General features: G+C 30.9%; 1 protein-coding gene across 1 annotated transcript in view; it reads right to left on the bottom strand.

The window, feature by feature from the left end:
- LOC106469137 (kinesin-like protein KIF2A) overlaps positions 1-12,729 on the bottom strand; it is a 61,167-nt gene extending 48,438 nt beyond the window's left edge. Inside the window, exons 1-7 of the mRNA XM_022397562.1 lie at positions 12,645-12,729; positions 11,520-11,614; positions 9,430-9,498; positions 8,281-8,298; positions 7,588-7,624; positions 2,418-2,600; positions 1,258-1,411 (exon numbers count right to left, since the gene is read on the bottom strand). Coding sequence (XP_022253270.1) covers positions 1,258-1,411; positions 2,418-2,600; positions 7,588-7,624; positions 8,281-8,298; positions 9,430-9,498; positions 11,520-11,614; positions 12,645-12,729 — 641 coding nt within the window. The remainder of the gene's footprint in view (positions 1-1,257; positions 1,412-2,417; positions 2,601-7,587; positions 7,625-8,280; positions 8,299-9,429; positions 9,499-11,519; positions 11,615-12,644) is intronic.
- Between the last annotated feature and the right edge of the window lie 1,742 nt (positions 12,730-14,471).

Here is a 14,471-nt window from a genome sequence, read left to right as displayed (position 1 = left end):
AAATGAATGTAGTTTGATGTCACAATTTGAAGTCATTCTAGCAAGAAAAAAAAGGTTAATTTAGGTTTATTTAGATTTTTTTTTTGTGGTTACAAGGTTGGTCAAATCGACTGATCCCATTTTGAGATGGGGGTAGAAAAAATAACGTGCCAGAAGAGACGAAGCAACATTCACAAGTTGGAAACAATAATCATTGGAGAGTTTGTGAGGCACTCAAACATCTTCTTTATGGAGTTTTCCCATATTCCTTAGATGTTTACGTATTGTTTCATGAGAGACATGCAATTTCAGGAACACTTCATGAGTGTATTGCCTTGGGTTAGGCTCAACAACCTCTTCAGAGCATCAATATTCATTCCAACATGTCAGTCCCTGCCATCACAGTGTTTAAGGCTAAAGTCGCCTGAACGAAATTTGCTGAACCATCGTTGACACTTACAAATGTTCAAAACATTTCCATGAACTTCTTTGATATTCTTTGTGGCTACAGAGGCATTGTTTCCCTTCTTGTATTCAAACAACATTACATGCCAAATGTGTGTCAAGTCGTGTGCCATCACTATAAGGGATTAGAGTATACTAAACTTTACACTTTATACAGGCTACACTAATGTGACATTTAGGCGGTTGATTTAACTGTTATATACGATGCACGTTTTTGTAGGATTGATTAATGAAAGTGTTCCAAAACACGACATTAATTTCTTGACAACCTAATAGTAATAAAATATGAAAATGAGTAAGTGACTGATACTGAATTCAAGACAGTTTGAAGGGAAGAGAAAATTGTTTTGAGAAGAATATCTGTGTATCTATAAAGCTTGCACATTTCAATAAAGCTATTTACTCCATATGTTAATCATGCATTTTGGGAAACAGCACATTTTTATCACATGGGAATTTGTGCCGTTATATTAATTTTGGGATAGATTGACACAACAATAGACTTAGATTGTGTGTAGCTAAAGTAAAATGTTTTTCCTGGAAAACTGTGTATGTGATATAACTTAAAAATAAAGTTAAATTATGAAACATCAAACCTTTAGCCTTGTCCTAGGAGTGTTTTTTACAATTTTATACTAAAACTTATATATTGTTTTCTTTTACATTTTTGTCCTATAAAGTCAGCACCTGGTTTATTCCAGTGTATCACTAGCCATCCAAGCAAAATACATTATATTATCAAATTAATTCAATTATTATTTTCTAAAGTAATGTTGCAGAGATATATAAAATGAAAAATGTAAATATTTTCACCTTATCATTCCAATAAATTCCCAATTTGGATTTCCAGGATCAACATTCATAAGCTCTTGCTTTTCTGCTTTCTGTTCTGCCTGTCGCATTCTCCTTTCTTCTCTCTGTTTCTTAATTTTGTCCACTTCTTTAACCACATTTGTTCGTCGTCGGGCTACCAACAACAAAAAAATTTCCTGTATTAACATCTGCACTTTAAGGTTAATGAATAAGTGTAGAAGAAAAATATCACACGAAAGTGCAATTTTAGTTTTGCATTTCAATAAGGAAATTTTCATAGTACTTATTATGCAAGTAATCACTGTTGTAGCAAAAAACTGACTTGTGTAGTCTAGGATAAGGTTCTTTAGCAAGAGACTGTTATACCATGTACACTTTAATACCAACCTATATTTCATATCAAAAAATAATAATTAAAAATTAATAACCATAACACAATAATGAATCTGACATAGAGCATTAACCTTTCAGAAATATTACTGATACAGTAAGCATAACATTTATAATTTGAATGCACATGTATTATGAAACATGCACAACAAGCATCTCAATGAAAGTCTTAGTTTAAAAGCTTCAAGAAAAAGCATCAAATGAATATGAAAGCAGAGTAACAATCAGACAGTAGCCTGTAAACTTAAGATACAAATTTCATTAAGGTATCACTTCTGTAAACTGAATTGCAATTCTGTGATACTTTCAGACATTTGTGACAAGGATATGAACACCGCAATTTCTACACAGAAGAAAGTAGAAACACTGTGGTTGTGATTTTATGCAAGGCATTTAAGTACTATCTCTCCCTCACCTCTTACAAAAAACAACAAAAATGTCTTTAATTTATTGTTATTATTACAAAGTTGAAATTTTAATTTCCTAGAATTTTTAATCCAGTTTTCAAGTGAATCAAAAGATAATGAAATGTGAATACTGTACCATAATTTTTGTACATTTTACACTGTAAAAAAAAAGTTACACATATTAGACGTAAGTTATGATTATCAGTTTTTGCTTCGAATTTGTATCAAGAGCAAGCAAAATTCTAACTATCTCATTAAAAATTCCTAATTTGTTAAGTTGTAAAAAAATTAATATTCATAACTTCAACAATCCTTTTTTTAACACAAAAAACAAAACAGGGCCCAAACTAGAACATAGCATACATGGTGCATTGGTGACTACTGTGTTAGTCTTCTGTATTGGTTGGAGTGGTCCAGTTGTGGGAACAGGAGGAGGAGCCATTACTGTATTGTTGATAGGGTTAGGAGCTGGAACCTGGGAATTGTTCTCAGAATACCCATTTTGTAGCTGTGCACGTGCATAGGACTGACGAGTTCGAACTGACCCTAATCACGTAACAGACAATTAGATAAACACACAAAGAGGCACAATAAAAACAAGCTAACTACAAAGATACAGAACTAACAGCAACTAATATGTATATAATGCTGTGATATAAAAAGACAGTTTTATTGAAAATAACTTATTAAGAGATAAACTGTTCATATTCAAAACTATTTTTTTGTACATTACTAACCCAAACATGGAATTTTTTGTTTCTTACATTAATTTTACTTCCACTGAAATGACTAATATACAGTTATTGTCAAAAGATTGCATACCCTCAATTAAATTTATAATTTTAAGAAATTTCATGAAAACAAATAAATTATATGACAAGTGTGTTTGTAGCAAAAGTTGTATTTCTGTGGATGAGGTCTATAATTCTATATTTCAGCAATTTTTTTTAAAAACTCTAAACATGCTACTTCAAAAATATTCATAACTTGACAAGGAAAATCAAATTAATAGTTTGTGAGGAATCTTTAGCAATAATAACTTCTTCAAAACAATAAAAATATTTGTCAATGACCTACTGGCAAGATTCTTTAGCAACTTTGTTTTATCATTCTTCAATGCCAAGTTGTTTCAATTCATTCAAATTACAAGGGATTTTTTTGTGCACAGACGTCTTCAGATCATACCAAATATTCTCAATCACATTTAGATTGGGAATTTGATGAAGCCATTCTAGAACCTTGATTTTAATCCGCTTTAACCATTCTCAAATAGATTTTGGTCTGTGCTTTGGTTCATTGTTGTATTTGAATGTCCAGTTGCACTTTAAACCAAGTTTTACAGTGGAGGGTTTCAGATATTTGACCAATACTTCTTGGTACACAATAAAATCCATGTGTAGGAATTAAATTTCCCATGCCATTAGCAGAAAAACAGTCTCACAGAAGAATATTACTACCTCCATGCTTAACAGTAGGTATGGTGTTACTTTTCTTTGCTTGTTTCATTTGACTTTCTCCAAATGTAATGACTATCAGCTTGACCAAATGTCACTTTTGTTTCATCACTCTACAATATTCATCATTAAAATACCATTTTGCAAACTTTAATTGATTGTCCTTGAGACCTTTTCCTGAGGGTGGCATCTTTCCTGGTCTGACACCATCGAGACAATTACCATACAATATTTGACCTATGGTTGAAATGGCAATCAGAGTCCCACTTGCAGCCAATCCACTTTAAATATCTTTAGCAGTCAGTTTTGGATTGTTAACATCCCAAATAATTTTTCTACTTGTTCTTGTTCTAAGAACCTTTTACTTACGAACTGAGGGAGTGTTGGGACAATACCATGAATCTTGTACTTCTTGATAACAGAAACAACATCTGAAGTTAGGATACTCAAATGCTTGGAACTCTTCTTGTATCCTGTACAAATTTATGATAATTAATAATTTTCAGTCTAACATCTTCAGATAGCTCTGTATTTTTTACCATAATAATTTATTGATAATGACAGCAACCATCCCATGCCTCACCCTTTTTTATACTCTGTATTATACCTACAATCAAGAATTTTCTAGCATTTTCTAGAATTAGTTTCTGTATTATCATATTGAAATTTCTAGCACACTGTAGACAACTCTATCATGGTATCAAAAGGTATGAATATTTTTGAATTAGTATTTTTGGAGTTTTTCAAAACAATTAGTGAAATTACAGAGATCTTTCTTTTAACTGCTTACCTCATCCACAAAAACAAACCTTTTAATAAAAATGCATTTTTCCTATAATTATTTGTTTTCAAGACATTTCTAGAAATTATCAATTTCTATTGTATAAACTTTTGACAACAACTGTAATAACAGTCAAAATAATGACACTTTTCCACATAGACATACAGTATTTCTGATCAGATTTAGTAAAATAACTAAAAATAATCTTTTCATTTCTGTGATTTTAAATCCATCAATTTACTGCTTGGGTACATCTACAAATTACATAAAGGTTGTCTAGAATTAATATTATGCAAACTAAAAATAAAAACAAAAAAATTACACATACTGAAAATGTGAAAGTTAACTATCCAGTGATACATCAAAATGGTAATCACTATCATTATGATGAAACTTAGACAAAGTCAATCGAAGTATATTAATACACAACTCATGTATATCCATGCTCATAATGAAAAAGATTTATCTGTTCTTACTAACCAGTTTGATATTCTACTCTGTGCTTCTGATGAACAAACTCTTATTAGAGTTCAAGAATCTTTAGCCACTATGATTTACATACCAGAACCGAATAGTTCCATTAGTCTTCTCCTGAGAATTTAACAGTATTTAATCTATTTACTCCTTGTTTTATATATAGACACACACACATATATATGTAAAATGTCAAGTATTTCCAGTTTATGCTTATCTGGTACTCCATCATACATGCCGTTGGTAATTTCTACTTTGTTCTGAAGATTTTATGTGTGGTCCTGCTACCTTGAACCTCTGTTTTCTCCATCCTATTTTACCTTCCAATCCACACACCTCTAAGCCTACTTTGACTGGTGTACCATAACTATAATTTAACATACAATCGCCTGACAATACATGACTGATGATAACCATACACCACATGTACCACTATTTAAGTCCACTTTCATTAACATGTTATGACATCATTGTTTGAGAACAATGATCCATCTATGGCATGTCTTTATTCTTTCCTTTGTTTCTTTACTTCTTTTTTTTTTTACATAAACCCCTTGATAACATAGGGTTATGTTTAATTATTTGTGCTCAATATTTTGTTTGTAAAGCATTCTCACTTAAATAGTGCTTATATTAGGCCTACTTGTCATATTGCATTTTGTTCTTATAATGACTAAATACACTAATATATCTCGATTGACTCTCTATAAATGTCACTATGATATTAATGATCCCTATACTATATGGACATTCACTATGTATATTACTCTACTTTTCTGTTCTTATGAATTTTGTTTTTATTTAGCCTATTACTTCTTCCAAAGTAACTGGTATAGTTACAATAATCATTGTCTTGGTAATTATGTTTAACTCTATACATTTAATTAAACTCATATTAAGAAATATACATGACTGTGTTAGAAATGGTTATTTTTTCATTGGTCTAGAGAGCTTAAAGATTACAATGATAAAGCTAATACAAAGTTCAACTACACTAGTTTTTCATTTTAGCAGATACTTGGCCCAGTGTTTCTCCTATTGTGTTTAGCTGGACTGGACTAGTCACTCATCCAGCTATTATTTTTACTGAATTGTTTAGAAACAAAATTACAGTAATTCAAAATTTGACAGGTTTTATTTTCTTGAACAAAATCAATTAAGAAAAACTGACTATTGAAGTTTTAGACTATTAACATAATAAACAAGCACATATATATAATAAAATTATTTCCATAAATTTTCCAAACATCCTTTTCCTGGATAAAGTTACCAAGTTTTCCAACAACTTTTAAACATTACTTTTAAAAATTTATGTTGGGTCACTATAGTATAATCATTCTAAATATTAGTACATCACTGAACCATTACTTAAGCTAGAGAAAACTGTATAACTGTAACTCATTATTCTATACTAAAGCCATTACACTGCTATAACATGATACTCTAAACCAGTACTTAAGCCAGATGAAACTCAACAGGTGTAAAGAGAAAGCAAACTTATCCTCTTATTTAACATCCAGGAGAGCTACAAAACTCCTCAAGGCAAAGTGGAAGACACAGGAATGTGGTACAAGGAGATTGTTTTTTAATTTCATGCAAAGCTACACGAGGGCTATCTTTACCAGCCGTCCCTAATTTAGCAGTATAAGACTAGAGGGAAGGCAGCTAGTCATCACCACCCACCGCTAACTCTTGGGCTACTCTTTTACCAACTAATAGTGGGATTGACCATAACATTATAATGTCCCCACAGCTGAAAGGGCAAGCATGTTTGGTGGGACGTGGATTCAAACCTGCGACCCGCAGATTGCGAGTCGAGTTCCCTAAGAACCTGGCCATGCCGGGCCTGGTACAAGGAGACAGAGATAAAAAATGGCAGTAGAAGTTTACATACAGTCTGAACTATGTTCACTTCAGAAAAATTAGCATTATCCATATCAAAACATTGGTCAGAGGTATAACCTAAAAGATTTTGCCTGAGAAAAAAACACCAAAGCAGTAATAAAACAATAAGGAACATGCTTATTAATACTTATGCCAACGAAACATCGAAGTATTAATTATCTGCTTGTCCAAACAAGGAATAAGCAAACTTTACTTTCTGCAAGGATCACAATGAACTAACTGGAAGGTTGCAAGGACTAAACTTAAATGCCACTATGTCTTTCAAAACAAAACCAGAAGAACAAGTGATAATTTAATAATGTAGTAACAATTAATGAGTAAGTAGACTGTTAAAACCAACAGATAATCTGGAACTCTTTTTCTCTATTCATAAGAATACTCTTGGTCTAGGTTAAATTGTGAACTTCCAAATACACTGAAGGCCAATAAAACCTTTTAATGGGCTGTAATTTACAAACTACTGATCCAAATATAAGTAAATATTCAAATTCAATTTTAATAATTTATACTTTGTTAATAAAATTATCAACTCATTAAGTAAATCCTGGATGCATTATTGCTTTTCAAACAAAGGGCTAATTACTTCTATCCAGATATCCTTTGTTTGTATATTTTAATTTTAAAAAGTTTTTATTTTGAATTAGGCTTATAGTAAAATTTCAACTCTGCTCAATGTGAAAGTAAGCTACTAATTGCAGATAGCATTCCCAATACTGGCTTCCTGACAAGTCAAGCAAAATTTAATTTATTTATAGGTCTACAGATATAATGCAATAAGCATTTAAAATAACATTTCTAAGTAAAGTCACTAGGCCATTGCATACAAACTGGTGATGTATCCAAGCATTAATTTTTTGGTTCCATATGTTTTTACTGTTTATCTGATAGTACCAAACTAAGTTCTCAAATTTTGATTTACCTTGTGGTTGCACAACATGAGAAGGCCTTGGAGGAAGCTAAAAAGAGAGAGAGAGAGAAGAAAAAAAAATATATATATAGATAAAATAATAAATCAGGCACCTTTTTACTATAAGCTTTGTTTTTATATCTAAAAAAGTCCTTAACAAAGTGGCTTATAAACACTCTCAAAATATTTATCAATCATGCTTGATAGACTGCATACACCATAAGAAAAAGTTAAGAATTTTGTGAGATAAACAGCACATAAACTATTACTTTTTAAGTTTTTTCAACAATAATCACAAAGTTCGAAACCAACAATAATTTTCATAACAGTCTCATAACAGTTCTATATATATATAAATAGATAGATTATATGCAGCTATATAGCTTTTAATAATTAATAACTATTATATAACATAAAAATCTAATGAAATTTTATTATTCAATTGTTAAAAATTTTGCAATTTTTTATACTTTCCATGCTCAAATTTACAAACCAAAGTGTATGCTATACCAAAATTATAGGTAAAACAAACTGAAAAATTAATGTAATGACTGTATATTTATTCATTCGCAACAAGAAAAACAAACAAAAAATAACAAATCTTACACAAAAATTGTTTCCATAAAAATGATGCAGTGAAGAGCCTCAACTACAAGATGATTTAAAATGTGTGTTTTTAATAGTACTTGTTTGATAGTTATTTACCTGATTATTTTCTTCATCCTCAAAATGATGTGGAAAAGATTAAAAACCAACATGATGTCATGAAAAATGACAAGTAATAACACATCACTACTAAATTACTTTTTCTTCTATTTAATTAAAATACTGTTACAAGGATATTTGTTTGTATTTATGATAGACATGAATACTTAACACTGTAAATATATGTTAAAAAAACTACAGTTTTTACAAATTACTAGTTCTGGACACTAAATTCAGCTTCAAGCTAAAGAATATTAGCCTAGTAAACATCTGCTATTGAATGCTAAGGTCTTTACAAACAGACATAAGGCTGCAGATGATCAGTCTTTGCAGATACGAATTAAAAGGTAACATCCTTATGGGATGAGCAATTTTCAATAAACAGGAATTTAAAAACTACTGGAAAGTCAGAGATTTTTAGCTTGCATGAAGTACAATATATGTTGCCACCAGCATTTTAACTCAAATCACAAATGATGGTAATATACGTTATAAACCATTTGTTTCACAGCAAAATTTTTTTAACATGTGCAAAAGTAGAGGTTATGACAAACATTTTATAACAAAGGACTAATCTATTCGTGAATTTTTATTTTCTTCAACATAATATTACATGTTATGGTGAAAAAAAGAAAAATTTACAAATAAATTAACAGGTAGTCTGCTGCTGATATAATAATAACAACAAATAATTAATTGTGATGATATAATCATGTTATTCAAACATCTAAAATATTTTAGGCTTTAGTGGTGGTAAAGGTCTTTACATAAAACCTACAAAATATTAATTTCTTGATTAATACATGTTTATCTTAATATATTTTACCCAGGAATTTTTCATACTTTCCATTAAAAATATTAAAATCAGGATAAAACTGATAGAAATCAATTTTTAATTGAAGAAGTATTGGCAAAAATCAGATTAAAAATTCACTTTACATGTGGAATACTACTGCTGCTCTATAATTCTAGATAAGGTCCTGATAACACAATGATAGAAACTTTAACATTCATAATATTCTACTGTAATATGGAAAAGTTTGTGTTTATATTAAGATGTGTGGTATAACCCAAGAAATACCTTGAAACCAGATGTTTGACAATTTTAAAAATCTTCCATAATAGCTTAAGACTTAGTTTTTGACTTACCTTCTTGTTAACATTCCTAGGCACTTCACAGATTCCTGGATTAAGTGAAAACAAGGCATCATACTCAATCTACACAATAAAGATACATCATCAGTGCTTTGTTTATAGTAGATGTTATAGTAACATATATTAACTCCACAATATAAGATTCCAATACCTTTTATATCATATCAAATAAAGCAGAATAAAAGCATAAAGTGTAATATCTCATGAAAAATAGTAGAAGAGGAAAGTAGAGGTATGATGGATTTAATTATTATTTTATGTAATAAAACATTATAGTACATCTTATTATAATGGTAAAGTTAAGATGAATTTATATATGCATATGCATATTCAGTGTACAGATATGATAAATGTTATGTTCAAGGTAAAACTGATTCTATATACATGTTCAATGTACAGGTGTGATGCATTTCGTGTCCAAGGTAAAACTGATTCTATATACATGTTAAATGTACAGGTTTGATGAATTTCGTGTCCAAGGTAAAACTGATTCTATATACATGTTCAATGTACAGGTGTGATGCATTTCGTGTTCAAGGTAAAACTGATTCTATCATGTTCAATGTATAGGTTTGATGCATTTCGTGTCTAAGGTAAAACTGATTCTATATACATGTTCAATGTACAGGTTTGATGCATTTCGTGTCCAAGGTAAAACTGATTCTATATACATGTTCAATGTACAGGTTTGATGCATTTCGTGTCCAAGGTAAAACTGATTCTATCATGTTCAATCATGTTTGATGCATTTCGTGCCTAAGGTAAAACTGATTCTATATACATGTTAAATGTACAGGTTTGATGCATTTCGTGTCCAAGGTAAAACTGATTCTATATACATGTTCAATGTACAGGTGTGATGCATTTTGTGTTTGTTGTAAGCTAAACAGGGATTCTAGACACACTCAATGTAAATGTATTTTTTTCAATGTAAAGATTGATTCTATTTATGATAAAAGTAAAAGTATGATGTTTTGTGGCAAGAATAACATGGATCCAAAGTAAACCAGTTCACTATTGTATGTATGTTGAGGTTAGAAGAGAGAGAGAAATTCCCCTTTACTTCATATAATATCCGTATTTTACCCATTCCCTTACAGTAGTCTTTCTCCATTTCTTTCCTGTAGTTTCAAACAAAGAACCAAGGTTATCTGTTAGTAAAAGACAACAAAGAAAGACTAGTGAACAAAAAAGAAAGAGAAAAAAAAATACACTTTCAAAGTGGTACTATAAAAAAACAACAACACCAGAACCTTAAAAGCAGGTCAGAGCAGTTAAGTGTTTAGTAGGAAGTGCATGCACTAGCATGCAACTTTTTTCCATGACAATATCATTCAGTTACATGCCTCCCTTCAAACATACCCATACTGAGCCTGTTTAGAGAATTTAAACATATTTTTCTTTTTTCTTTCTTTCAATAAATAGATAGTAGCTTGTAACATCCTCAGTAATACACATACACACACTTAACATTGCACATTTTTCAACAGATATTGTGTTTATTTAGTCCATAAAAGAACTAGAGAAGAGCTTACAATAAAATTCAAGTTACAGAGTTATGTGAAGTTTACTGCTTTTCTTTTCCAACTTTCTTTAAAACCTAGAAACATCTTATGAGTCACAACTGTTCCTGGCAGAGGTCCACCCTTTCAGAAAACATGCAAGTCACGGGAATTATGCACATGTAAACCACATATCAGTTTTTCTACAGATAGAAACAAACTTTCTCCATTTGTGCATAAACTGATATTATCATCAACTTATGAATCACCCAAAAAAGTCAAATGCAGCAGCTGTTAACCAATAAATACAACCCTATACTGCAATAATTTTCTTATGGAGTATACAGAACCTCAAAAAATGGTATCATATTATTACTCTTGAATTATTTTTTATTTTAAAAGTGCATAAATTGAGCTATTTTTATTTCATGCAGTTAGTATAATAACCAAAAGAAACAAAATGAGTAGTTTTATTTATTTTGATTGGACAATATGTTTCTCGAGTCTGTAATTTAGCCATATACTATACCATAATAAAATATAAACAACAAATAGAATATCATATTTTCATTGAAAACTGACCTCTTTTCCTTTTGTTTCTCCTCGCTCAAACCATTCAACAGTAACACTTTTTGTAGCTATATTAATCCCACTAATCACAGCAGAATGTATACGACCTGTAATCACATTATAAAATACTGAATGTATTTAGCTAAATTTGAAGAAAGAAATAAGGAAATAGAACGGTATTTACACTAGTTTTAACTTGTAACTTTAGGCTTCATATATGTATGACAGAAGCCAGCTGTAATAACCTAACAGCATGGTAAACTTGATTTTTACAAAAAGCTTTCACAGTTCACATTCACAAGATTTACATATACATACAACTGTCAAGTCAGGTATGCCTTTTTCTTTTTACACACACTGATTGACAAAATATACTACATGTCAAAATTTAAATACTTACAACAGAAGACAAGTGATTGTTGTCAAGCATTCCATAAAATATATAGTCATAAAAAATATAAGTAGATGCATAAAACTTTCAATCTAACAGATTATTCATTCAACAGTTTCTAGTAGAAACTGTAGTGAATATATGTATATTTTATTTTAATTTAATTCAGAAAATAAGTATTCATACAAATATCCAACAGGCAGAGTAAGAAAAAAAATACAGACAATAGTTCCATTACAAATAAAAGAAATGACTCTTTAAAGCATGTCATTACCAACCATTCAGTTTGACTATACAACAGAGCAATCTTTGATAAAGATGATTAAAATAACATAGATCATGAGACAGAAAATTAGTAATTCCAGTAAACCATGAACATTGTAAAAATATTTTTATAAAAACATTTCAAAATTCTCTACTTTTAGATATTTCACCAAAATAAAAATACAGTAACTGTATTTTCAGAACAGTTTACATATAGCTATTAAATACAAATCACTCAGGCCAAAACTAAAGTTAAAAATGATTTATTTCAGCACATACTATTAATTAGTCATGTTACTTTTTATTCATAAACTGCACATTAATGGTTTTGACACAATAATAAATAATTATTTGAAGTTGATATACATAAATACACTTATAAGCAAAGTTTACTCAAAAAGAACAAACTCAGGCATTTTAAAATTTAATTAACCAACTCACTAGGGCTTGGTGTATAGTTCGCAGTGCTCCCACCCTCTCACACTGAGACTGGGACAAATTTTTCCCACTGTCAATGCTGTTTACGCCTTCCTTTGCTGGGTCCAGATTCATCATCTTGACTATCATCGCTAGATGGAAAGCTAGCATCCTCTTATCTCATTGCCTCCTTATCATCACGTACTTGAACAGCACTTTACTCACTTTCACATCCTTCTAAGCTATCCGAGTCAAGTGCATCAAGCATATTTACATAGTAATTAGGGTTACTACTCTCCGCTCTATCAATGAGCGCACATCTAGTACACAGTTGTCATACATTCTGCTTAAGCATCTTGTTGTTTACTGAAGGGCTGAGTAGAAAACATTGAGGGAAACCATGTATTAACATTAAGTGGGATCCCAATAAGTACTTTCCAACTCACTTTAATCCCATATGTCACATGTGGCAATTTTGAATGACAAGGGAAACATTTGTCCCACTTGTAGTGTAAGGGGGTGGAAGCACTGGTAAATATATGTCCCAGTTGTAGTGTAAGGGGGTGGAAGCACTACTACAACTGGGACATATATTTACCCCACCCACTTACACTACAACTGGGACATATATTTACCAGTGCTTTCACCCCCTTACACTACAACTGGGACATATATTTACCAGTGCATCCACCCCTTACAAAGCACTGGTAAATATATGTCCCAGTTGTAGTGTAAAGGGGTGGAAGCACTGGTAAATATATGTCCCAGCCACGGTGGGAGGGTTAAAATATAATCACTATTTGAAATATTATATTGTCTGAAATGCCTAGAGTATGCAAAAATTTGAGTGGGACAAGAAAAAAAAAACTTACATGCCAAAAATTCAGTGCCCTAAAACTAAAGAAAATAATTATTTCAACAGATCTAAACTACCATCTAAGCACCCAAAGTAATTCTAGCATTTACAATGTTTCTGTATTGTGCCCATTTGCACTGTTTTTCATGCTGCTATCAGTAGAAGCTATTATGTGGTATGGATGATGCTGGAGACATATTACCAAAAACCATTAAGTTTAGCAAAAAGAAGAAGGAATGTAAAAAGTACTAAAATATGTTACTGAAGTTCAAGTAAAAGTATCCATCCTGAAATATACTTAAGTTTGAGTAAAAAAGTATCTACTGAATAAGAACTCAAGTTACAAAAGTAAAAATACACTCATCTGCAGTTTTCTCAAACCCTACATGTATGTTGCAGGCCATGAGGTCTAGAAACAAAACACTGTATGGAAAAGATTTACCAAACTACGTAAATGACAAGTGAATAGCAGTGATGTAATATCTATCATTCTTTTAGTTATCTAGAACACATTTGTTGTATATAATTGATTACTATGGTATTCACGGCTATACTTAGGGTTTCAGCCAACTCATGCAGGCAACTGTGCATGAGCTTATAACAACAGTAATGAATATTGTACAAATTTTACTGTTTCAGGATAAACTTTATAAGGAATTTAAAAAACAAGTATATAGTTTCAACCAACTATATTATGCACAAAATTTCTTATTCAATAATGTTGGAGTTGGACATCCTGCACAAATGAGCTACCGCAGGAAAATAGAGATGCTTGCAACTTGGCCAGCCACTGATTTAAGTTCCTGCATATGCCTTGCATTTTGACTGCCTGTCACAAATTTGAGTTTTGAAAATAGTAATGAAATGCATAAAATGAAAGGTAGTGGAGTAAAATTACAAGTAATTCTCCTAAAAATTAGTTAAGTTAGGGTAAAAGTATTTTAAAATATAAAGTAGATACTTAAAAACTTCGTTACCTTTACACTCCTGACAAGCAATTCATTAGGCTACACCTACCAGTTGAGACTGTCAACAC

Source organism: Limulus polyphemus, unplaced genomic scaffold (assembly GCF_000517525.1).
Source record: "Limulus polyphemus unplaced genomic scaffold, Limulus_polyphemus-2.1.2 Scaffold3321, whole genome shotgun sequence".
Lineage (NCBI taxonomy): Eukaryota > Metazoa > Arthropoda > Merostomata > Xiphosura > Limulidae > Limulus > Limulus polyphemus.
Note: the sequence above shows the minus strand (reverse complement) of the source record. Positions and strands in the feature narration are given on the sequence as shown.